General features: G+C 38.2%; 2 protein-coding genes across 11 annotated transcripts in view; one reads left to right on the top strand and one right to left on the bottom strand.

Annotated features, from left to right (window-relative positions):
* The window catches only part of ZPBP (zona pellucida binding protein), a 36,124-nt gene extending 14,149 nt beyond the window's left edge, over positions 1-21,975 (bottom strand). For 2 of the 6 annotated variants that reach the window (XM_019731597.2, XM_074341063.1), the window contains exons 1-6: positions 21,702-21,975; positions 19,815-19,895; positions 16,798-16,923; positions 11,433-11,582; positions 7,771-7,989; positions 3,751-3,827 (exon numbers count right to left, since the gene is read on the bottom strand). In XM_019731597.2, coding sequence (XP_019587156.2) covers positions 3,751-3,827; positions 7,771-7,989; positions 11,433-11,582; positions 16,798-16,923; positions 19,815-19,895; positions 21,702-21,816 — 768 coding nt within the window. In that variant the 5' untranslated portion in view covers positions 21,817-21,975. Of the gene's footprint in view, positions 1-3,750; positions 3,828-7,770; positions 7,990-11,432; positions 11,583-16,797; positions 16,924-19,814; positions 19,896-20,936; positions 21,486-21,701 lie in introns of those variants that run through there. The other 4 variants (XM_074341062.1, XM_074341064.1, XM_074341065.1 and 1 more) reach the window with 4 other exon arrangements.
* A 306-nt stretch (positions 21,976-22,281) lies between these two features.
* SPMIP7 (sperm microtubule inner protein 7) overlaps positions 22,282-26,832 on the top strand; it is a 28,592-nt gene continuing 24,041 nt past the window's right edge. For all 5 annotated transcript variants that reach the window (XM_019731601.2, XM_074341059.1, XM_074341060.1 and 2 more), the window contains exon 1: positions 22,282-23,489. In XM_019731601.2, the coding sequence (XP_019587160.2) occupies positions 22,940-23,489 (550 nt within the window). In that variant the 5' untranslated portion in view covers positions 22,282-22,939. The remainder of the gene's footprint in view (positions 23,490-26,832) is intronic.

The following is a 26,832-nucleotide window of genomic DNA, read 5'->3' as shown; positions in this document are numbered from 1 at the left end:
AAAAAGCAAGACTCTAGCAGTGTATCAGGAAAACAAAATTACAAAAGGTAAATAACAAGATACCTTCTATCAGAGCTGGTGCAGAGAAAAGGGTGGTGGAGGGAGTGGGGGGTGGGAGAGATCAGAAACCCCTTTGTGAATTCCTAGATAGCGATTTGCTTTTAAGTAGGTTTGGGGTTTTACTGCATTTTCTCTGGTGTTAGATTCCCAAAACAGAAATTACTATAAAATTGGGCTTTGCTTGAGAACAACCTGGAGCATTAGGCCAAAGCAAACACAGAACTGTACAGAAACATATCCACAACCGTGGCCAAAGGGGCTACCTACTGACAAAGGTGTGCTAACAATCAGAATTATGAAGCATAGGATGAAGTGAGAAAGCACAGAGGAGACACCAAACTGCCAAATCAGACCATCAAGAAATTCAGGTAATGGAATTTTCATTGCTTAAAACACAAAACTGACACAAAGTATCCTCAAAACACATAAACATAAAGTGGTATGAAAACATGAGAAAAAATGTATTCCATAGCAAAGAGAAAGTATATTTGAAAAATAATGCATTTAAACAACACATAATAAAGGGAGTGAAAAATGGAGTGAAATTAAAAATTCCCTGGACAGATTGAACATCAGCGTAGTCCCAGATGGAGCCAGAATAACAAAGCACAATAAATATCTCAAGAAATTATTCAGAATGTAGAACATGAAAAAGAAAAGTAAGATAGTATAAAAAATACGAAGAATCAATGAGATAATCTAAACAACGTCCCAGAGAAGCAAAAGAGGCAAAAGGTAATTTTTCTGGCCAAAAAATATAAGCCTCACGAGAGCAATGACGCTTCCGATTTCAGCGGGACGATAAATTCTGGAAGAAGAGAAACGACAGGAGAAGGAAGGACTGAGATGCAAGCAGGGAAGGTCAACAAAGAATTGGATACAACTGCGGGAAATGTAAACAGACATTCTGAAACAATCACAGTAACAAGTAGAAACATTTTTAAAAATGAAGTAAAATAATGGAAAACAAAACCACGAAAGATGAAAAAAGGTCCTCAGAGCCAAAGGAATCTGAAGCCAGTCAGCGTCCGTGGAAGGCACAATAGACTAATAACGGGTGGTTCTTCTATCAAGAATATTTGTTAAAATGAAGCAGACCCACAAAAAGAGTATTAAAAAAAATCCATAACACCCAAATAACAGGAAAAAGTATCAGTTAAGAAAGTGTTCAATCACTACAAAAAAGGAAGGAACAAAACCTGAAGAATAGAAAATCAGGATAAATAATGTGTGAGGAATAATAAAAATAAATCCACATAAACCAGTGGTGTGATTTGAAAATAATAAAGCAACGAACAAGGAGAATTATAAAATAGAATTATTCTTTTTAAAGACACAATAAAAAGAAAGCAGAATAAAAGGGAAAAGGTTATAAAGAATAGGTGGGACATATAGAAAAAAAAACATGGAAAGATGGTGGATTTAAATCCAAACATATTGATAATTAAATGAAATGTAATTGGTGTAACTATTCCAATTAAAAGGCAGAGATTGTTCACTGGATGTAAGATTGTTAACTGGACCCAAAAAGAATGAGGTCAGCAAGTGGAGCCTGAACTACTGAAAGGAGACTTTCTGAGTTACTGTAAAGAACTGAAAGGGCCTTTCAGACCAACTCACAGCTCAAAGAGCAGCCTTTCCACGGCAGTTTCCCAGGAGATGAAGGTCTGCAAAGGCATCATCTCCCACCTGGAGAGTCTGTCTATCGGGAGACCATCCCCATGAAGACGCCCCTCAGCCCTGATGCAAAGGCCGTGTCAGGTGTCAGAACAAACCCGGTGCTAGCATCTTCAGGGTACTGACAGCTGGATTCACGTTTCTCATTTAAAAAGGACACCCACATCTGAGTGGACATCTCAGCCCACTGGAGAGCCGAAGCCCCAAATCTCTACGCAATCTAAAAGCACCACTAGAATCTCTCTCGGGGCTTGAGGCTCGAGTCACCTGACGCGGACGGCCCCCCAAGACCCGGGCGCAGCCAGTCCACCACCCCACCCGCAGCCTTGTACCTGCTCTGCCCTTTGATTACCTTTGCTTCATTTACTGATTATATTTCTAACACAACCTAATTTTTATTGCCTGAACAGAACTGTTTGCAAAACATTCTTCCTTTCCCTTCCAGTTTAACACAATACTTGTCTGTTCTGAAAACATTAACGGTCCAGACAGAATCTTTGGTTTCGCCCCTTTAAAAATGTGTAACTACTCTCTTGCATGACTTTGACGGCCAGAAATGAGTTCACTCCTCGATGGGCCTTAAGTGACTACAATGTCACTTCTTCCATTGTCTCTCTAACGTGGGGAAATTCAAGGACTAAGGCCACTCAGTCCTGGGAAGCAGTGATCCTTCTGCTCCCCAATACCACTGGGGGACTAGATAAAAATTCTGGTATTTGGTGGAAAACCAATGGAATCTGTTAGGGCATCCCAGCCTTGACACTTGGACCAATCAAAGCCATGCTAATCGTTCAATCCTGGACCAAACATAGACAAACTCAGGTGCTCTTTCAATGGCTCTCATGAGAAAGCACATGATGACTTTATGTCATGTGTGTTGATGACTATTCAGATCAATCGGCACATGGAGAACATGAAGTCCCCGCCTCAGACACTGGATTAATACTTCCCTCAAGCCTCAGCTGCATTGTCATGTCAGTAGCGACTGCTGTCACCAAAAAGTCTCCCTTCCTCTGCCATCATCTCCAACATACACTCTTTTGCCCATAAACTTCAACCAAAATGAACCCAATGGAACTGATATTTTGGGTGTGGTTTTTTCAATCCTTTCTCCACCCCAAACCCCATAACATATAAGTGATTAGAAAAGTCAGATTGATTGCTCTCTGTTCCTGGTGCCCCAGGACATACGTCCTATAATTCAAAGGTAAAGAAAAATGTCGATCTCAGGGATGAGAATACACCTAAGGAAAAATGTTTAATGGCAATACCTCGTAACATATAGATTGATGATTTAAGCTATATTTCAGGAGGCTTTCGGAGTACAAAGGAAGACATTATCACCCTGTCAATTTCAGGGCAAAAGTACTGGGTATTGACCTGAATACATAATACATACACCTTTAATAGGATTTTCTTATAATCACAATATAGATAATTTTATATTCCAAATATTTTAAAATATTATTTTTATAAAGTGTTTATGGTCATTTCGAGTAATAAAAGGTAGGAAAATATTGCCACAAATTTGCATATTGTTCATGGAGCATGAACAATACGTTAAATAGAATGTAACTGAGAAGTAAATGAAGTTGCTGCTGAGATTACAGCATAATTTTCATCCTAAGCATAGATACAGGACGCTGGGCGTAGAGCAATATAAAAATAGTCAATAAACATGGATCAAATTTTTTATTTAGGATAGATAACAGTAACACGGAGAGACTTCTACTTAAAAATTATAAATTAATTTGAAATAGCAAGGCCAAATAAATGGGAAAATCATCTTTTGTAATATAATCAGTTACAAAATGCTAATTTTCAAAAAAAATATTAGCTCTGTTAATGTCTCATCATTTATTATTTTATGAAGTTTTATTTTTTATTACTAAATTCCCTAAATGTGTGTCGGGGGCATGGGGGCTGTGTTTTATAAATAGCTAAAGTGCTTACCTACACCTTACACACTGGCATGTTCATTTTTTTCCTTATTTCCAGCCTCACATAACGTACCTTCAAAAGCCTTCTGGAAGGTTCACAGCTATGGTCTATACATGGCTTGGGTACTTTTTCAGTGTCTAAAGAGGAAACTGAGAAAACATATTATATTTTATTACAGGTCTAAAGTACTATATCACAATATTTAAATTGGCTTTTAAACTATAAAACAGATTATCTGTCTAATATTTCTCCTTCACTAAAAAATTAAGCAATTTTCCTAATGTGAAAGCATTCCTTTCAGCTAAAAAGAACTAAGCCAAAGATTTGTTTTATATACAATAGGAAAACCTCACAATTACAATGAACTTAAGAATTAATCAACTTTCTTAACAGTGAATGTTTGGCTATTGATTTCATAAACTTTCAACAACAGACTAATTTTAACTTTTGCAACATATGTATGTGTATTCATTCAACATCCTACTTAACACGACCCATACTCTAGAAAACGTGTCACTTGACTAACTCGATTCCTAATCACTACAAAGTGATAAACCACAATAACAATACTGAAAAGGGAATGAGGCTGGACCGTGATGGTGGCCATAGTAACTGAAATCATGGACACATTCCTGCATGCAGGCACGCAGGGGCCCATTTATTTTAACAAATAGTTATCAGGAGTCTACAATGTACCAGGAGTTATTCCAGGTGTCTAGGATACGTAAGTGATCAAAATCGACAAAGTTTACGCCTTTTTGGAAATTATATTCTAATGCAGGCAAAGAAACAATAACAATAAACAATAATCAGTACATAAACACATTGCACAAAAAGGTGATTAAGTACTAGGAGTAAAAAGAAAAGAAAGAGCAGGGAAATAAGTACTGGGATTGTAAGGTAGTGATGGGTCACAATTTTAAACTGGGTGGCAATTAGTGATATTAAGCAAAAAAAATGAGGACCGAGTTGCCCATGAGATAAAATACTGTGACTTCTCAAAGTCAGAAGCATGCGTGGGATGCTAGAAGGGCAGCAAGCAAAGGACATGAAGTCACATGAGGCCATATCGTTTAGGCCATGATAAGCTTTGGTTTGGTTTGGTTTATATTCTGAGTGACAAGGAAGCCATTACAAGATTTCTGGAAGAGGAACAGTATGGAGAGTAGCATGACAGATTAAATTGTTGGCCCTGATTTTCCGCTATCGATGCATCCACACCTTTGCCTGGGCCAGTGTGTGGGCAAAGGCTCATGACTCTGCGATTGGGTACAGGACTTGCCAATGGCGATGCAGAGAAGTGAACGTATGCTAACTTGAGGTCTTGTCTTAATGTGTTTCCAGTTGCCCTCTTGGGCTTCTCTCATCACCACGAGCAGAGCTTCCCACTGGGGACTGCTGCCACTTCAGACATGCTCCTAGAATCAAAATAGATGGAACACTGACAGCTAACCGAGCAAAGCTGGACCAACAACATGACACAGCACCACCTGAGTCCAGCCTGCACAGAGCCAACCCCAAAAAAGCCATGCTCAAAAAGCTAAAGAAAATAATGGACAAAGAAACACAGAGGAAAATGATGCCTCAAATAGTAGAGACTACCAATAAAGAGAAAGAACTTATAAAAACGAACCAAACAGAAATTCAGAAACTGACAATGACAACAACTGAAATGAGGAATTCACTAGAGGGTTTCAATAACACATTTGATTATGGAAGAATCAGTGAACTTGAATGTAAGTTAACTGAAATTATCCAATCAGAGGAGCAGAAAGAAAAAGAAGAACACCTAAGAAACTGGTGGGACACATTGGGTAGATCAACGTACGTATAACAGGGATCACAGGAGAGAAAAAAATAAGGACTGAAACAATACTTAAAAAAAGAAGTCCAAGAATTTCCCAATATGATAAAATACAAGAATCCACATATCCAAGATCAATGAAATTCAAGTAGGCTAAATGCATAGGATAAATTCAATACTAAAACACAATATAATGAAACTGTCAAAAATCAAATACAAAGCGATAACCTTAAAAGCAGCAAAACAGCAGTAACTCATCACATACTAAGAGTCCATAAGAAGATTAAAAACAGATTTCTAATCAAAACCCATGGAGATCAGAAGGTAGTGAGATAACGTATTTAAAGTATTAAAAGAAGAAACGTTAAACCAAGAACACTATATATGGCAAACTAATCTTTTAAAAAACAAAGAGAAGAAAACATTCCAAACACAATGTTTGGGACATTACATGGTAAAAGAAAACAAACAGTAATTTGATGCTATACAAAGAAATAAAGACTAGCAGTAAAGTTAACTACATAGGTAAATATAAAAGCCAGTACTGTATTTTTTATGTTTGAACTCAACTCTCCCCCTATATGTTTAAAAAAACAAATCCCTACGACAATAATTACAAATCTATTAGTGTACATACATACATAATAATGTGATTTATTGACAAAAATAGAAAGTGGAAAAACTGCACAGGAACAGAGTTTGGGTGTACTGTTCAAACTAAGTTGGTATTAGTTAATTCATATAAAGTTATATGTTTAAGATGTTAACTGTAAAAAGGAACTGCTTCAAACTGATGAAAACCTTTTACAAAAAACTTACAGTTAATATCATGTTCTATAGTGAAAGACAAGCTTTCCTCCCAAGATCAAGATTAATTCCTGTATGTCTGTAATTTTGCCACTTCTACTAAAAAGTATATTGGACTGTGCATGAAGAGCAATTTAGCAAGAAAAAGAGATAAAAGTTACCAAATGAGAAAGAAGTAAGCAAAACTATTGCTATCCTCAGGTGACATGACCTTCCATCTAGAAAATACTAAAACCCCAAGGCTAAATAACACTAGTAGAACAAACAAATCAGCCACAATCCAAATACACAGAAATTCAGTGAACATTCAAAATACACCCAACAATGAGCAATGTGAGAAAGAAATTAAGAAAACGATTGCACTTACGATAGGATCCAAGAGAATAAAATATGTAATAATAAATTTAGCAAGAGGTACAAGATTTATATACTGAAAAGTACAAAAATTGATGAAAGAAATGAACAAAGTCTGTTATGGTGTGAATGTTTATGCCCCCACCCCCAGTTCACACGCTCAAATCCTGGCACCCAACGTGACGGAGCCAGGAGGGGGGCCTTTGGGAGGTACTTAGGTCACGAGAAGGGAGCCTTCTCGAGTGGAATTAGCGCTCTTACAAAAGTCGCTCCAGACAGAATCTTAGCGCCTTCCTGCTTTGTGAGGATGTCATTATAATTCTGCAACTCTAAAGAAGCCCTCACAGAACATGTGGCACCCTGACCTCAGAATCCCAGCCTGCAGCACTGTGAGAAACCAACGTCCATGCTGTACACGCTACCCAGTCTGCGGCACTTTGTCACAGCAGCACAATGGACTAAGACCAAGTTCTCAGGAAATGGAAAGAAACCCTGAGCTCCTGGATTGGAGGACTTACTAGTGCCACGGTGGTAATGCTATTCACAGCTATCTACACATTCAGCACAATTCCCATCAAAACCCAATGGCCTTTATTGACAGAAATGGGAAGAAAGATACTAAAAACATAGTATTGCAACTGACTTCAAAGGCAAAAACAATGCTGGAAAGGCAGACCAAAATTGGAGGGTTCCCACTTCCTAATTGAAACTCAATTCTTTGTTTTTTCAGAAAATACTGGGTCTCCATTCTGCATTGTTAGGAAAAGCACCCTAAGCTGTTAGAATGGTCCCTGTGGTCCACCGGATTAACCCATCCTAGTACATTTAGATGCTTTTTCAGGTGAAATCTTTAGAACTAAAGATCATGATAGGCTTTCCTTATACTAAATGCCTTTCTGTCAGTTATCACAGCAAGGTCTAAGTTATTTAGAGTGCAAACTTTTCGTTAAGTACATGAATCAGTAGAATTTTATTCAGGGAGCTACTAGAACTAAGGCAAAGAAGAGAACATGAAACATTCAGATTTATAACATTTACATTGAAAAAATGCTGCTGGAAATTCACACGTCTTTAAAATTAGCTTTGGATTTTCAATTTGTTTTCTTTAAAGAACTGTATATACTTACCTGAAAATGTAAAGAACAACTCATTTTGCAAACCAGCTTTTTGCATTTTAACATGATGGCATTCAGATTTCAGTAAAGAAACTTCACATGAAAGTTCAAGAACCAATTTCCTTAAAATCTGAAGAAGTTTCTTCTCAAAAGAAATATTATAGATACTGTTGCAGGGGGCTGCGTGGTACCGAGCTGTGAACTGGTAATAAAAACGAGGCTCACGATAAGCTATAAAGAAATGAGCACAGAAGAACACAAAAGTGGTTATTTAAGCAATTCTAGTATGTGGCAACTATTCAAGAGAAATCCTTAAATGGATTAATTCATAGGATATATAATATAGAAATATATTCATTTATTAATAACCAATACTTACCTAATAGTTACTCAGTGACCAATGGAATTATAGGCCCCTTACAAACAGTAAGTTACTTACGTCCCCTAACCTCATGTAAGATGGTTGTTACTTTTACATCCATCCTGAGAAATGTAAAGGATACAGAGATGGCGTCGCAGGCCCAGTGACCACGCTGCCGAAACTAAGATTCTAAGCGAGGAGCCTGGCTCTTCACCACTGCATTGTTCTGCCTCAAACTCAGGAACGAAACTCCTCTAAGTTTAAATATCCATCTTTGAAGAAATTAGATTCATACAATCACTAACAACAAGCAAAGAGAGTGTACCTAACAAGTCTGCAAGGTTTATTGAATTGCATCACAACATCTGGAACTGAGAACATTTTTTTGTCCTATTCATTTCAAAATTTCACTAAAAGGACACAAGAAATATAAAACACTAAGAAATCCACAACAGTAACAGAAGACGGGGCGCCCTGTGGCTGCTTCTGCTAGGAAAAGCCCCCCTGCCTGTTCCTGGTCGAGGCTGAGGAGTGCCCCCACTCACGCTGAAGGGGGAGTGCCCATGGTCCACTTTCCCACCTACTCACTGAGGCCCAAATTAAGGACACCTACTGAGCTACTGTCAGGCTTTGCGTACCAGGTACAGAACAGACAACTTCTAAATGCTGAGCGAATGGTCACTTTCATTCACAAATGTCAATGAAAATCACAGACTATCCCACCCCCAACTTCGAGGAAACCAGGGAGTGAAGGAGAAGCAAGAACGCTCCTCAAAGGAGCGTTTGAGTTTATTTGGTTAAATCCCCGAGTGGGATAACTGTGTCCTTCTTTGTCTCTGATTATAGCCTTTGTTTTAAAGTCTCTCTTGTCCGGTATAAGTGTTGCTCCCCCAGCTTTTTTGTTTATTTGTTTCCATTTTCATGAAATAACTTTTCCCATCCCTTTACTTTCAGTCTGTGTGTGTCTTTTCATCTCAAGTGAGTCTCTTGTAAGCAGCATACGGAAAGGTCTTAGACCTTATCCACTCAGGAAAAGGCAAGGGAAAAGTACCTAAAAGTCAATTAATGTAGGAAGCATTAAATTTTTTTTTCAAATTCTAACCGGTAAAGATAAAAATATAATCCATAACTATTATAAAGCTTTTTAAAAAGAAGGATAGGTAAATATTAAGTGTTCCTGAAAAATTTAAAAAACACAAACACGAATACTGCAATTGAAGAAATTAATTTAAATAGCAAATAAAAACAAGGTTAAAAATCAAACTGTTTGGAGACCAAGTAATGAAGTTCTCGCACAGCAGAGAGGAAACTTAGATACAATCTTCTGTGAGCAAAGGAAGAGATTTGGAGGAGAGATCCCAACATCCGAAGTCAAACTGAAGGAGTTCCTGGAGGGCAGAGCAGAAAGGGCAGAAAAGAAGGTAATCAAGAGACAAACAGGAAATGTTCTGTAAAGATGAACAAAGACTTGTGTCACCATGTCAAAAAGCCCATTAACCAGTGACCATGAATACTGAAGTAAGTGTCACATTGAGACATGAATCTCAAAAACCTACCTGCTCAGCACTGGGAACCTTGCTCAGCACAGTAAGAAAGAGGAGTCTAACTAACTAACTAATTAACTAAGTAAATAAATAATATCATTTGTAGATTACATAAAATTTTGAAAATTTAAATTATCCTTTACTTAGGATAAAAAGGTCAATCAGCTAAAGGAAAACAAAATAGTGAATACAATATATCTGACACAAAATTAAAATCAACAAAGCTGCATATCTGAATATGCACGTATCTCTTAGTAGTTGTTCAGACACACACACACAGGGAGCTCATGCAAACAGGAAAATTCAAATAACCCATCATGACCAAAAAATGCACACTGACACCATAAAATACCATTACTAACGTATTAGATCAGCAAGAATTCACAATGTGGTATTAAGGGAGCTTCAGGAAATGGAGTTCTCATATACTACGGCAGAAATGTAAATTGGTACACTCTGTAGGGCAACTGGCAGAAGCTATCAAAGCAACATTATGAACACTTTGTATAAGGTTTACCTTATAGAATTCATCCTACAGAAATACTCACAATTTAACTTTCGTAATACAACACAATTTCATAATACAAAGATGGCTTGTGTGCACGTGTGTGTTACACACAGCTAGGAGAGAGAGCGAGAGAGAGAGAGAGAGAGAGAGATGGATTTCCTTAAATGTTCCATACAGTACTGTTTTAAGGAGAGAAAAATGGAAACAAACTAAATGATTGAAACAAACTAAATGATCAAACTAATGAGGAATGCTCAAATGAATCTGCAATACCACATAGCCATTACAAAGATTAAAGTGCGTCTGTATAATGAGATAGAATAAAGTACCTGATTTGTTGTTTTAAGCACAAAAATGGCAGGTTTGCAAAAGGTTTCATCCTGCTGGCGTTGCTGAGCAGTGGTGCACGGTGGGTATCGTAAGGATAAGAACACCAGGGTTGGAACCAGAACCCCACACTTAACTCTGGGTCTCCCCATTCTAGCTGTGTGGCCTGGGGCGAGTCACTTTCCACCCTGTGCCTCGGGTTCCTGATCTACACAAACCAGAAATATCAGTACCCACTGCAGCGGTTTGTCCCGAGGATTAGGTGAGCTGAATATACGCAAACCAGCTCGAACAACGCCTGCCTGGCATGAGCACGCGCTACATGTGTTTTGTTGTGAGTACAATTACACGTAAAATACAGCATTGCCTGGAGCATAACAAACGCTCAGTAAATGGTAGCTGTCATCCTCATTACTGTCAACCAGCATTCCTGTTGGGCACTGTTACATTGGTCAGCTCATGTAAATATACCCTTCTGAGTGATTTCAAAGTATGTTTGTTATAAACTAGAAAAATGAAATAATAAAATGGAGAAAACTATGTAACAAGAATGCAGTGTGACTGATTAAACAGTTTGTTAAACAAATTATTTGCTACCATCACAAATTACCACAAATTCAGTGGCTTAAAAATAACAAAAATTTATAATCTTACACTTTTGGAGAATGGAAGTCCAAAATGAGTCTTGTAAGGCTAGAATCAAGGTGATTTCCCTCTGGAAGATCCTGTAATAAGGACCATTATTCTGGGCCCACCCTGATAATTCAGGATAATCTCCCCATCTCAATATCCTCCACTTAATTATATTGCAAAGTCCCTTTTGCCATTGTAGGGTAACCTATTAACAAAATCCCTTTATAAAAAAACCTGTTAAAATAGCTAAACATTTGAAAACGTGAAGAAAGGTGAGAATGTAAGTAGGAGCACTTCTTACCATATATAACATATTTCAGTTGGAGGTTTGCAGCACCTTCATCCACAGTAGGTTTGTACTCAAGGAAACAGGTGTAAACACCAGTCATGCTCTCCTCAAAGTTCTGAAACACGAGGCTGCCTGTGGATGTTAATTGTGTGGTGCTATTTCCTAATAAAGGAATAAGATACAGTAATTAGTTGTTTAAATTACATGAGATTGAGGTAAAAATAACCAAATTTATTTTCTAAGCAAAGTAAAACCATCAAAATTTACCTATAGAATCATTCAAAGGAGTGGGGGCCTAACTACTCATGTGGCTGGTGTTTGTTGGCAGTGGGTGCCGGGGTGACCTTCTTAGAAACAGGAAGAAAAAAAGGACTCATCCTTGAGGAAGAGTAAGCAAGAAGCACTAGGTCAGCGCTGAAGCTGGAAGAGGGGCTACAGCACCTGTGAAGGTCGCACCCCAAGACCCAGGGACACCATACCTGCAAAGACGAAAGCTTCATCAGGACATTAGAGACCGCCCCTCTCTCCCAACTACCCATCACGAATAGAGTCTCATGAAAAGGAAGTGGAATCAAGCAAGAATTGCTGCAAGAAAAAGATTCTCTGTGGAGAAATTCAGAAAAGGAGAAACCACACCCTAGGAAATATTAGACATTGAAGAAATATAACTTCTCATGAACCTGCCTACCCCTTAAACATTTTTAAGAGTATCTGAAGTTTTCAGCAACCACAGCACAATCAATATCGAATCCAAAAAATTCCTGACTAGATAAACACAAACTCCTAATACTAAAGGCTTAACAGTATTTTTAAAAGTGCTCATATTTAAACATGAAAATACCTATCTCAATATCTAATGTTTTATACAAGATGTCCAACTTTAACAAAAAATTGGGCTTACCAAAATTGTGAGAAATGACACATTTCCAAAATACTAAGCAATCTCAGGGCAAGATTCTTAACTGACACAGACGTCAGCAGTACCACAGTTAATTTGAAATAACTATGGTTAATGTATTAAAGGATTTAATGACAAATGTAGACAACACGCACGATCAGATAGGTGATTTCAGCAGAGAGACTGAAACTGTAAGAAATAATCAAAGGGAAACGCTAGAATTAAAAACAAAGCAAAACAAACAAAAATTAAAAAAACAAAACAGTAACACAAATTAAGTATTCCTTCAATGGGCTTACAAAAAGACTTGACACAGCTAAGATAAGAGTCAATAACCTTGAATGTATGTTAAAGAAACTACACAACCTGAATAATGGAGAAAAAAATGACACAAACAAATGACAAAAAAACAACAACAAGAAGAAAGAATCCTCGAGCTATGGAACAATATCAAACAGTGTGACATATATGTGACAGAATTCTCAGAAGAGGAGGAACAGGATGGGGCAGAAGTAATATTTGAAAACATAATGGCTGAGAATTTTCAAAAATTAATGATAAATACCAAATTACAGCTCAAAGAAGCTTAGAGAACACCAAACAGAACACAAAAACACAAACAAAAAGATGCATATAATATTCAAATCACTGAAAAATGAAAGGCAAAGAGAAAATCTGGACGTTAATCAGGAAACAGAAATGGCGCCTTGCCTCTAATGGGACAAGGATAAAATCACAGCAGGATTCATTGTAAACTATTCAAGCAAAAATAATAGTGTCGTCACTAGAATGTTGAAAAAATCTACCAATCCAGAACTGGCAACCAGCAAAAGAAAAAGATAAGCAAATGTATGCCAGAGTAAACAGAGGAAAAGAAATAAGAAAGATAAAAGCAGAAATCAGTAAAATCAAAAACAGAAAAATACCACAGAAAAAACTACTACAGGAAAAGAAATCAAACCAGAAGCTGGTCCTTTAAAAAGACTGATGAAATAGTTAAATCTGTAGTCAGAGTGACCAAAATGAAAAAGAAAAGACACAACGAACATCAGGAGTTATTGAGGACACACCATATAGGTCCTGAATATATTAACCAGATAATAAGAAAATATCACAAGCTACTTTATGCACATAAATTCAAGTTGGACTAATTCCTTGAAAGACACAAACTACAAAATCTCACAAAATGGCGAGAAGGGAAAATCCTATTCCTGTCCCATTCAGATTATATCTGTGATCTCTGAAGCCAGACATTAAAGGCACATGACTTCAGGAAGTATCTTATTCTCTCAATGCCACTGTGTCCCACATATAAAATGGAGAAAATGGCTGCACTGACTGCAAAAGGCTGGTGTAAAAATTAAATGATTACTATGTGTAAATTGCTTAGAACTGTATCTGATACAAATATTATAGAAGTATTTATTTTTATAAAATGAAAACACTAAAATATACTCTTGCAAAGTACATGTATGCATATACATGTACTCATATACATTTGGGTATTTGAAAATGCATAAATAAAAGCCAGGAAATAATATTGTAAAAGTTCAGGATAGTGTTTAATTGCTACACGGGTTGGAAAAGAAGAATGGGATTTTTAAACCAGTCATTAAGAGAGTCAACAGTCTCGGGAACAGTACATCTTGACTGGTACAGCCGGTTCAGGGACGTTTGTTTTATTGTACTTCGTGACTTACATGTATCTTATACATCTTACATATATCAGATGACTCATCATAAAAACATTAAGGTAGAAAAAAATATACTCTTTGATTTCATTTAAAAAATGTAATAATCAAGTATATGGTGATGGAAGGAGAACTGACTCTGGTTGGTGAACACAAAATGTGATTTATAGATGATGTAATACAGAATTGTACAGCTGAAATCTATGTAACTTTACTAACACTTGTCACCTCAATAAACTTTAATTAATAATAAAATAAATAAGTAAAAATAAAATAAAAACACTCCACATTAAAAAAAAATGTAATAAGGTTATAATTACAGAGCAAGCCCAACGTATGGGTGTGTATGTGCTTATATATGTGTCTGCATGAACATCTGGGAAAGTGAGAAAGTCCACACACCAAAAAGAGTTACTTCATCAGAATGGCATTAGGGTTGGAGTGAGAGGTCCACGTCTTCTTGTAATAAATACATTAGCTTTGAAAACGCAAGTCATTGAGAGAGAGGCAGGCACACACAGAGAGAAGGGGTAGGGAGGCAGAGGGAGAAAGATTAAATCTAAGACTTGTCCCCCACACTTTGGCACCCATCTAAATAATCTGAGTATTTCTCTTCACAGAAATGTTCAAGTGATTACATAATTACACGATTTCTTTGGCTCAATTTTAGGGTAACTACCTTTGGAGTACTCATAAAAGGATAACTACAGTGTAGTTTAGTCCAAAAGCATTCTGTTTTTCAAGCTCTAAGAAAATTAGATCACAGCTTTCAGTTATTTCTGAAATAATAGTGATTGCACTGAAAACTAAAATATAATCATGATGTCAGAATAACTGAATTTCCTGAGAATAGTTGTTATAAATATAAAATATAGAAACTATTATATTAATGTGATTGTATCCTTATCTAGAAATAACTGCATTTCAGAACATCTATTTTCCATGATTAAGGTGAATAAAATATGGCTTCGAGTTAAAGCGTTCAAAATTAAATTATAACCTGTACTTTGCAATACAAACTGCAAGACTAGGGATGGCATCATCGAGAAAAATGTGATTTTTCAGATTTTAATTTACAAATCAATGGAGTAAAAAATTATAATACAGCAAATCAATACTTGAATGCTTCTATTTTGGAACTTGCAGTTTCAATATAAAATGTAAAACGTATTTAATATGCATGTTTGCAGTACATTATGTGCTACCATCAGAGAGCAAATGAAACAAAATCTGATTTTACTTTCAGTATTGGTCCTTTTACAGCGGGCCCATTTCCTTGACTATCTTCACTGTCCAACCTCTCAGGATTTCTGTGGCCTCTGCTCATGCCTTCCTACAACATTACCATGGTCAGACAGAGGGTTTGTCTGAACTTTGTGCCCCCCCCCACAAAGCCAGGGACAGTGGTACCCACCAAGCAGTCACTCACTAAGAGCTGAATCAACTTTGAAGAACCACCCATAACTTACGAGTAGAGTAACTTTAAACCTTGAGCTATTTTAGAATCAACATAGACATTATACTAAGGTACAGCTGAGATCATTCAACTACATAAAATATAAATGAAAACATATTACAAAATAAATATTTCCCATAAATGTTTCCTTAGCAAGTCTTTGTAGAAATATATTGCTTTCCTCCATCCAAGGTAACAAAATAAACCTGTAGGCTTTCATCCACAGGCACTATCTCAAAATACCAATAAGGAAAATATGGAAGAAAGAAAACATGGTTAATAGAGCAATAAAGAAAAACTTCCTCAGAAGGTATGTGAAACTGATTAGATGCTTCATTGAACAGACCTTTAATATGAAAATTCATTAATCTGAATTTTTAGCAAGACTGAAAACCAAACAGCTAAGCAAGCTAATCTATATTTTTTAAACTACACTGCAAAAACAAATCAGCTTTTAGCAAGTGAAAAATTAGAGTAAAAATAAGATAGGCATTTTAAAATAACAAAATAAGAATTGGAATGGAGAAAAAGTTGATTAAATCAGTCACACCATTAGTAATCACTATGTGGAAAAAAGTACCTGCATGAGAATAAGATCTTGCTTCCCCCAAATTTGAAAAATGTAAGGCTACCATTCAGATGTACCTCCAGCTCAGGTCTCCTCTGGATGAATATCTGAGTGCTCAGTCCCTCTTTTTAAAGCACAGAATCAGTCATATACTAACACACAGCCACTGTCAAACCATGCAGTATATTTAAAAGCATGTTTTTGATACTAAAATATTTAATGGTAAGGTTAGTCATTTTAAAAAAAAATTGGTAGTAATATTTAAGATAAATTCAAATACAATCTATATTGTCAGGAGTTTGGTCAAAAAGAAATGTAACATCAAAAAATATAAAATTGTAACTACTCATAAAGTCTCAAATTATCCCTGTGTGAGGAAGCATAAAACGAAACCATATTTATAAATCTATAGCTCAAAGTATTCATTTGTATTTTTAACAAAAGCCAGAATCACATTTTCTTCTTTATATATACTTTTCTAACAAAAGTGTCACTGAGGTAACCAAAATGATTTTCTGAACTTAAAAAAAAAGTAACCCCGTTTTGAATATACGTGCTTAAAGAACTCTCCAAACAGTTCAGTTATTTCTCTATTTCAAATTAAATCTGTGAAGAGATGGTCACACCATCTACACTGTTAGACACAACTCCAAAAGGAAATCAAAGTGAGAAAATGGATAAATGAGACGAAATACAAACATCCCTTTCGTTCTCAGTGGACTTCAGGTACAGCAATTTAATTATGATAACAAACAAAAACCTACCTGCAGTGATTCTTCCTTTTGGCCCGTACCATTGGAATGACGGGTCTATCAGTTCTGAGTTTCGCAGCCGCTGGGTTACACATAACACATGCGGACTCTTTTGATGGAGCAGAACATATACTTTCACTGGAAATACAATGTTAAAAGGTTCCAGTAATACTTCATGTGCTTACATGCTCTGCAGTGCCTTACGCTGTTGCAGTTTGGATTACATGTTTTCATAAGTTTTCTTTGGACCATTGCTATTGCGTGATAAGAACTAAATTTCATTTTACTCTATGTAACTAATATGCAAAAATATACACATGTATTTTGTGTTTGTGTGTGTGTGTGTCTCAGTCTGAACGTAATACATTGATCTTTTTTATTCAGAGTTCACATGTACTAATTTATTTTATTCTCAGAATATTATTTTAAATACAAAGTATTAAGATAATTCTATATCTGTACTTTATCTATTTGTAAAGACACACACCTGAAAGGAACTAAGATAAATTTGTTTAAAGGAATAGGACATTATTCTCAATGATGTAACACAATGTATTGAATTAAAAAATTATAATATGATTAAAAAGTCAACAAATATGTACTTTGATTGATTTAATTATTAAGCATTTCCCCACTTTGCTTTAAAATTTAAAGAATCTTCATCATTAAGCAAGCAAAAATCATATTCTTGAGGAGATACAAAAGGAACACAGTAAAGATTCAATTGTCTTGAATTTACTCATAAGCAAGCTTTTAGAAAAGGTTCCAACAACTCCTCAGGACTTGGATGCCAACTCTTCACTGCTTCACCACATACAAAGATTTTGTGATCTAGTAAAACAAAAACTGCTTTTGAGGATCAAAATTCTTCTTAACGTTAAGGAGGCTGTAATGTTTCCCCATACGGCATGATGTTTACTGAATGCAGCTTTTAGATAGGCAGCCTTCCTTAGGTTAAGAAAATACCTCTATTTTTAGTCATTTGTTCTTATCAAAAATTGCTGTTGAATTTTAACACGTTTTTTTCTACATTGATGGAGGTGATCACTTTTTTTTCAAGAATCTTGTATGAAATGTTTGATATTCCTAGATTGCTTTTCTGAAAATCCTAATTGATCATGCGCTTCAATACTGTGGGATTCGATTTTCAACTACTTTTCTTGGGATACTTGCATCTATATTACATGTAATATATATGGTGCATAATTTCCCTATACTACCCTTTGTCCTTTTCCAGTGTATCAGTTATTATTTATCATTTAGTATTATTAAGTTAGGCATCTAAAGCTATAATAACCACATAAAATGAATTGTGCAGATTTCTTTTATAAATTTTCTCTGTCAGAATATGTAAAGTGTTTTTGTCCTGGAAAAATGAAAATGATGTCTCTTCAAATAGAGACTATCAGTAAGAAGATAGAAATTATAAAGAAAAACCAAAAAAATATATATATGAATTAAAAGGTACAAATGGATTGGAAAATTCACTATAAAGAATCAATACCCGATCTAAGCAGGCAGAAGAAAGAATCAGAGAACTTGAAAATAGAATAATTTGGCAATATCCAATTTAACAAACAGGAAAAAAAAAAAAGAATAAAGATAAATGAACAGTACTCACAGACTTGTGGGAAACCATCAAGCATGCCAGTATACGAGATCAGACAATTAAGTTTGCGAACTGAACCGAGAAAAAGTGCTAATACCTCATTGCTGAATATCACTATGGTCACCTTTGAAGTACTCCCCTTAGGAAGCTATGCACTGATGCCAGCACCTAGTCCACCCTTCAAAGCAATTTTGGAACTCTTTTCCTGGAATAGCCATCAGAGCTGTCATCGTATTACCCTTGATGTCCTGAATGGCATCAAAATATCTTCCTTTCAGTATTTCCTTTATCTTTGGGTTTCAGAAAGAAGTCATTGGGGGCCAGATCAAGTGATTACGGAGGGTGTTCCGATACACTTATTTGTTTAGTGGCTAAAAACTCCCTCACAGACAGTGCTGTGTGAGCTGGTGCATTGTTGTGATGCAAGAGCCATGAATTGCTGGCGAAAAGTTCAGGTCATCTAGATTTTTTCATGCAGCTTTTTCAGCACTTCCAAATAGTAAACTTGGTTAACTGTTTGTCCAGTTGGTACAAATTCATAATGCATAATCCCTCTGATATCCAAAAAAAAGTTAGCAACATTTTTGCAACAAGTTCGCAAACTTAATTGTCTGACCCTGTGTGTGTGTGTGTGTGTGTACTCTTACTTTCAAGATTCTGCCTGTTTTTTGGATTTTGACAGTTAATTATGATGTGTCTAGGTGTGTTATCTCTTTGAATTTACCCTAGTTTGAATTTGTTAAGCATTTTCAATGAGTAGATTCATGTTTTTGTCAATTTGGGGAAGTTTTTCCATTATTACTTCAAATATTCTTTTTATATATATATATATATATATATATATATATATATACACACACACACATATATATATAATATAAATATTATATATAATATATATATAAAATAAGTATATATATAAATATTATATATACATATATATAAAATAAGTCCCATTTAAAACTGGAGAGGAGGGGATTTAAAGGAGGAATTTTAAGGCATATGAATTTGCCTGAATCAATAAAAAGTATACAAAAAACTTTGTACTTGCTGTCTCATGTGACTACTGCAAAATCTTATGAATTCAAAATCTTTACAATATATAGGAAAAAATTTTAGCATATTCAAACTGCATACATTTAATAGTATGGTAATTATTACATAATAACAAAGAAACATTATAGGTAACTTTAACTAAATAACTTAGAAATAACCAGTGTTTGCATACTTAAGCAACTGCAGAATTAGACTTGGATGAATCTAACTATATGGAAACAACCTTAACCCACCGTCATGGAGGGAAAGGAGCCGTAGGAGGCTAGTGTAACTGGAGGACATCAGCCTTTTGAACAAGACTGATAAAATTTAAAACAAATGCTAATTACTTTCTTAAAATTACTGAAAATCTATTTATTAATACCTGGATAATCTGATGACCCCACTATTTTCAGCGAATCTTGGGTCAAGCGAAAACCTCTTGGTAATCGAATAAAATATCCAGCTATCAAAAATAAAAAGAAAAGAAATGAGCAACAATCTGCTTCATGAGAAATTCCAAGATATTCAAGTAGTGCAGTGTCATAGAATCTGGATCTTGGTTTAAGGAGTGAGCCTTAATCAATCTCCGCCAACACCTGGCATCCCTGTTCCAACTCTACTCCCCTTATATGCGCCAGTGAGATTAATCTATCCAATGCTCCCTCTATCATATCTTGCCTCCGGCTTTTTCTGCATCCACTTAGAATACTCTCTTCATCTGTAAAAGTCAAAACGCACGACCCTTCAAGACTTAGATCACAAGCCCCTCCTCCTTCAAACCCTGCGTTTATCCTTATCATTTCTTGCCCTTCTATAATACATCACCAGCACCTTCCTTATAACCCCCACTCTGCATTTATCATAGTTCTTTATGCGCAGGTACCATTTTCCTTATTCAATTATACGCTCCATTGCTAGTAGGGTCAGTGTTTATATCAACACACCAAGAATCAGCACCAAGTACTATCTCTTGCACATAGTAAATATTAAATGATTGTTAAATATGACATAACTGATATTCTTCCCTCATTGTTGACTGAGCAAATGTGATGGACATAACAGCGTGTGCAGAACACATGGAAGGAGTAGCACAAAAAAGGCAATAAAGCATATACCCTAAATCACCTTTAACAGGGAGTAAAGCGCAAAATGGATGGCATTCACCGTGAGACCTGAGTTTAAATCCTAACTGCCACTTTGCGGTGCTAGGACAGTCACTTTAAATTCTAGGAGTTGCAGTTTTCTCACCTCCGTCAATTCCAGACTGAAGGGAGTTGGTACTAAATGGAACATTGTGTAAAGTATAAAAAGATATGTCTTGACCATTCACAGCTTCCAGGTTAAGATAATCCCCGCTTATTCTATTCCTTACATCCTCAGGTCTGCTCTTGTTATTGGATCAGAAGCTGGCGCCCCCACCCTATGGCATTTAGTATCAAGCAGCATCTTCCCCTACACGGCTCTTCCCCGCTCATCCGAGAATGACGACCTTTGCACCCCTGACCTGAGTGCATCCTGTGATCTTCACGCTGTGTCCTTCCCCTCCTCATCCTGTGCCCACCCCCACCGCCCTTCCACGGTACGTTCCTGGAGGGCTTCTTTCCCAATGTGCCCGTATTTGACCGTATCGGACACATCTCTTTTTGGGTTTATATGATTCAGTTCTTGGAGAAACTTTTTTTTTTTTTTTTAAAGCCTAACATCTGCACACAAAACAGTGCAGCCAAAACCTTTCTAGTTAAAGGAGATCAATTCAATTAAAGCGTCACTTCCGTGTTTGTCCATCAGCATCTTAAATACATTTTGAAAACAGGATGGACAAGTGTTTGGGTTCCCTGGATGCAAAGGAGGAAACGAACGGCGGCAGCAAAACGTCAGAACTTGAGACGCGCTGTACTTAGAGGTGAAGCCAACAGGTGGCGCTGCAGGATCGCGGACGATTCCACACAACGGGACGCCCGCTCCTGAAACGCAGGGTCACAGTGCGGACAGCGCGTCACGCAAAGCGGCAACGACTCCCGGCCCGACCGGGGCGCCTATTGGCCGCCAACGGAGCTTGAACTTGAACCGTGGGCGCTGCGATGGCCTCGTCCGTCCCCACGTTACTCATGGCCCCGCCACGTGCGTCCCCGTGTGAACGCAGGCGCCTCCGCGCGGCTTCCCTGAAAATGAACCCCTGCGGCCAGTACCAGGCGGACGAGCGTCTGGGACCGGCAGGCGCACGTGACACACTAACAGCCAATCTCAGGAGCCGGCGCCGCCGCCTCACCTGCCGGGGACGCCGGCCCCACGAAGGCGGACAGCAGCAGGACGACCGCGGCCCGGGAGAGCGGGGAGCCCGCGGCCCGGCCCCGCCGTGCGCGGCCTGGGGTCGACGCCTCCATCCACACGCCGCCGCCACCGCCGCGCGTAGGCCCCGAAGGTCGTTAGGCAGCGCGCGCCACCTGCCCGCCGGAAGTTGGCGGGGCCGACCCGGAAGGGCGGCCGGAAGGAGGGGCCGCCACTTCCGCCAGGTGTGGGCGGGGCGTGTGGGCGGGGCGGCGGCCCCGTCACGTGCAGGTGAGGCCGCCCACGCGGGGCAGTGTCGCCCGCCCGGTGCAGCGGTGCAGGCCGGGGACTCCTGGGGCGCGTACGTGGCCCGTGGGAGACTGTGCGGCTGGGAACAGTCGCGCGCCTGCAGCCCGAAACTTGACTTGGCTGCGCGCTGCGCTGGGCTCGGGAAGCCGGCTTGGGGCCGCCCTGAACGGCGGGCAGCGAGGCCTGAGTTAGCGCGCGGCCGGCGCTCACGGGACTGCGTGCGTCTCCCATGGCAGCCACTGGTGCTCGGTGGGTGGATGCAGCTTAATTGGGGAACAGGTGCGATGCACACCCACTCAGGTTGAAAGTAGGGTCTTTAACCCCCGTGGGAAGCTTCGCGGAAAGAACAGGGGAAACAGCCCGAGATAAAATTGGTTTCCATGCAACACTCAGCCCGGAAGATAGTCTTTTATCACCTCGCTTCAGAAACATATGTAAAACCGCCCATCAGCTCATGAGGACCTTTCTATAGCCAGACATGTTTAAAAAGAATCATGTCGCTGCTTTTCTGCGGTTGGAAGGGTTTATTTAACTGGAACAGCTACAACAGAACTAAATCTTATATAGTTGGTGCAAATGCGTAGAAGAATGACGTTTTCAGCAACTGAAGTCAAAACTGCCTAATAAAGATGTGTATTGTCTCCTTTAACAGGAAGAAACGAGTGACCCAGTGTGGTACAGGTCTAGCTGTTGCTAAGCAACAAGGACTCTGTTTTGTTTTGTTTTTTCTGTCCTGGTGTGTTACTGCCTTATACTTCTTTTGGTGGAGAAAAAATACTTGGGGAAAAAAAAAAAGAACACTGGACATTTAGAGGGCCATATCGATAACCTTATGCTTAATTAACCAATGCTCAACTATAGGACATAAGAGTTTTGTAGTTAAAGAGAAGAGTCAGCAGAAACAGTCATCCAATTCTAAAGAGAAAGGCTATGGATATGGATTCACCTGGAAAGATAAGTATCTCTGAACGGTCCATTCTTTCAAGAACAAAGGCTGTTGAGAATATAGATTATCCACACTACTGTTATCTCTTAAGAAAAATGAACATGCCTTTTGTGAAAGGAGTTGAGGACAGACATGACTATGGCAGAGTTGAAAAGAAATGCAACCCTACTTTTCTTAAATTTCACCCTTACCCCCCTTCGGCCTTGCCCGACTATCATTTACACTACCCTTATCCCCCACCGTATGGGCCCGATTATCCATTATTTCCACTTCGTGATGATGTACCCTTAGGTGATCCCTGTTCAGGGTTTGTGAGTCCTGGTGGTGATGCTGATTTAAAGCCTGGCGTTGGCAGAACAATACCAAGCCTGGTGGATTATAGTGATGTGAAACCTCAACATCGAGTTCCTAGGCCAGACACAGGATTTCAAACGACACTAAAAAGGCAAAAAGTATTATTAGAAGAACTAAAACAAGACAGGAAATGGAATTCCAGGGCAATACCAGACATTTCGATCAGAGCAAGACTTGGAGGTAAATAAAGTAGCATGGGCTTTATAATATTTAAATATTCAATTGGTAACTTGGGGCTGTAGTGTTCAATTTTCATATGCTGATGTCTAGTTTTATTTCCATTTTATCTATTTCCAGTTTCATTCCATCTGATCAGAGTATGTGTTATTTCAGTCCTTTAAACTTTACTAAGTTGTTTTGTGCCCTATAATATAACCTATTCTAGAGATTGTTCCATGTGCATTGGAGGAAAAAATGTGTATTTTACTTGGGTATTCTGTTGGGTGGAGTGGTCTGTATATATCCTTTAGGTCAAATTGCTGTTGTTGAAGTGCGCTATTTTCATATCAATCTTTGTCAGGTTGTTTAATCCATTATTTTAAATAAAGTATTGAAAGTCTCCTACTGTAATTATAAATCTGGTTATTCTCTCTTCAGTTTTGACAGTATTTCCATCATATTTTGAAGTTCTGATGTTTGATGATTATAAATAAAATAAAACAGAACAGAAAAACATCAGAAAAAAATCAACTAAACCTACAGTTGTTTTTTTAAAATATCAAATAAAATTGACCTACCTATAGCCATATTGAGGAAGAAAACTCAGGAAACCACTAACAAAGGGTATTATAAATGTTTAAGAAAACCTATCTCTAACCATTAGAGGACAGAAAACACATGAATAAGAAAACATGATCTACAGAATGACTAGTCTTTGAATATTTTTTCTATAACGTGGCTTTTTCTTTCTTTAAAAAGCACCATATTATGGACATTTTTTATAATAAAAATAGGGCCTTTGGGAAAATGATGTTCATGGCAGGCCCTTGAAAACTCATATAATTTCATGGTTACATACAAAAATCCACTCACAGTAAAAATGGGATCAAAGTTTTAAGCATGTTAAATCTCTAATAAGTAAGGAAATATTATACTACAGTGTTTTCCTTGACAGAAGACTTGATATTTGTTCGGTGGCATGGAAATGATGAAGTAAGATTGTGAGTTATGAAGAAGAGTTGTTTAATAGCTGGTCCCAAAAGGGGCCCTCTGCAATTCATCCCTCTCTGAGTGTGCCTGCCACTCCTCCTACCAAGATAGGAGATCTATTTCCTTCTCATATTGATTCTGGCTTGGACGTATGGCCAGTAAGATATTAGCAAGCATGAAGCAATGGAGGCTTAGTAGGGAATGGCACATTGGGATCTGTTCCCTTGGGATTCTTCCTCTGCAATCTCAGTCATTGTTCATGAAAGACCCAACCTCAGGCCCATAAGAAAACAACAACATACACACGTACTGGGTAGTAGGCCCAGCTGAACTCCCAGCTAATAGTCAACCCTAACTGGGCAGACATGTGAGTGAGGTCACTTTGGACCTTTTTTCCTATCTAGCTATGCCACATGACGTGGAACACCCCAGCTAGATATTGAGTCCTGGGAGATGATAAATCGTTGTTTAAGATACTAGGTTTGGGTGTTGCTTGTTTTGCAGCAGTACAACAAGGTAAAGGCAAGGCCATCATCACAGTTAGGTGTAAATGTGGTGACCCTGAGTTATATAGCTGTAATTCATTGTCCCGTTTCCTTTCTTCTACTCTGGCTTAAAATCAAAATTTAAGTTTTGTTGTTTTCATACGTTCCTCTTTTTTTCAAAGCAGCTGCTAGAATGTTTTCAAATCAGATGGCTACCACAAAGTGCCATGCTGCTGCTATTGGCATGATGCTCTTCTGGAGGGTTTCCTGTGTCCAGCTGTGTCACAATACAGAATTATTCTTATTCTAAGAACCAAGATGAGCACGGGCTTCAGCACTCGCTCCCTCACTTTTCCTTGACCTTTCACCTCTGCCTCTGAATTGATTTTTTCTTGCTGCTATAACAAAATGCCACAAACTTAGCAGCTTAAAACATAACCCATATATTAGCTCACAGTTTTGTGGGTCAGAAGTGAGGGTCTCAACTGTGTTTTTTTATTCAGGATCTAACAACGCCAAAATCAAGGTGTGCTTTTGGCTCTTATCTGGAGGGTCTGCAGAAAAATCTACTTCTGGGCTCCTTCAGGTTGTGCAGAATCCAGTTCCTTGAATCTGAGGTGCCAATTTCCTTGCTCTATGACAGCCATGGACACTCGACTTCTAAGGATGACGCAGGCCCCTTCTCACATAGCCTCCTTATCTTCAAAGTTACCAAGAGAGTGCAGAGGCCTTCTCACTCCCTAATCTCTCTGACTTCCTCTTCTAAATCCACAGAATTCTCTACTTCCCCATCCCTCCTTTGCCAGTCCCCTTTGCAGATCCTGTCATGAATTTCTTGGTCAAATATTGACTGAATCACCATCAGTGTAATGAAAATGATATTGCTACATTGCTAGTACAGATACTAATAATGTTACAACCACTGATTGATAATAAATGTCTAATAAACATGTCAGGCACTTAAGCTATATGTCAGAAACTTTACCAAGTTCTTCAAACACTTTAATTGTTGTTTTCACAACTCTGACAACAATCGTTAGAGGGAGGAAAATGAGGCTCGGAGGAGTCAAGTATCCCACGAGGTCACACTGGCACCTGAATCAGAAGCCCTGAGATCTGCCGGAGTCTGATACGGAGCTCCACCAGATTGGTATCCACCGTGACCACGGTGCTTCTGTTATCCCAAAGCCCTCCCACAATCCCTCTCACCTGTGCCTCCATATCTCTGCACTGTCCACCTAACTCCTGAATTTTGCCAATTTATGGGGCAAAGCTAAGTAGAAAACCAAATTAGAAGCCCTCATGGGGTGGGAGAAAGTATCTCTTACAGAAACTACCAGAGGTATGACCACTATCTTCACCTCCACACGTTCCCTGTCCAAACCAGAGTGATTTGCCAAAGTTATGCAACGCTGATTAAAGCTTTGCAAGGGCAATCTATCTGGAGTTTAAGTCCAAGGCCTTCGCTTCCTGCCTCCAGCTTACCGCTCTTGTTCATTTTCCACCATTTCCTGGTGGCCATTTTACGATGCAGCTATACCCAACTTTTGCCATTTCTTATTAAAGTTGTGATGCTCTCCCAGGGCAGGTTGTGCTGTTTCCCCACCTGGAATGACTGTCCTTCCTCTCCTTCCACTTTGTTACCGAGTCCTACTCAATTGTCAAGATTAGATCAGGTGTTATATTTGGGAAGATGTTCCTAATTTCCCACAGTCGTGCTGAATTAGATTTTCCTCCTCTGCACCCCCACAACACTCAGAGCTCAGCTCTTATTACAGTCACTGCATTATATTGAAATTACCTACTTATATGTCTGCCTTGCCTGTTTGTTCATGAACACCTCAAAAACAGGAACCCCATTTTTCATCTTTATATATTCTTCTCCTTCC

Source organism: Rhinolophus sinicus, linkage group LG09 (genome assembly GCF_036562045.2).
Source record: "Rhinolophus sinicus isolate RSC01 linkage group LG09, ASM3656204v1, whole genome shotgun sequence".
NCBI lineage: Eukaryota > Metazoa > Chordata > Mammalia > Chiroptera > Rhinolophidae > Rhinolophus > Rhinolophus sinicus.
This window is presented reverse-complemented; position numbering and strand designations above follow the sequence as displayed.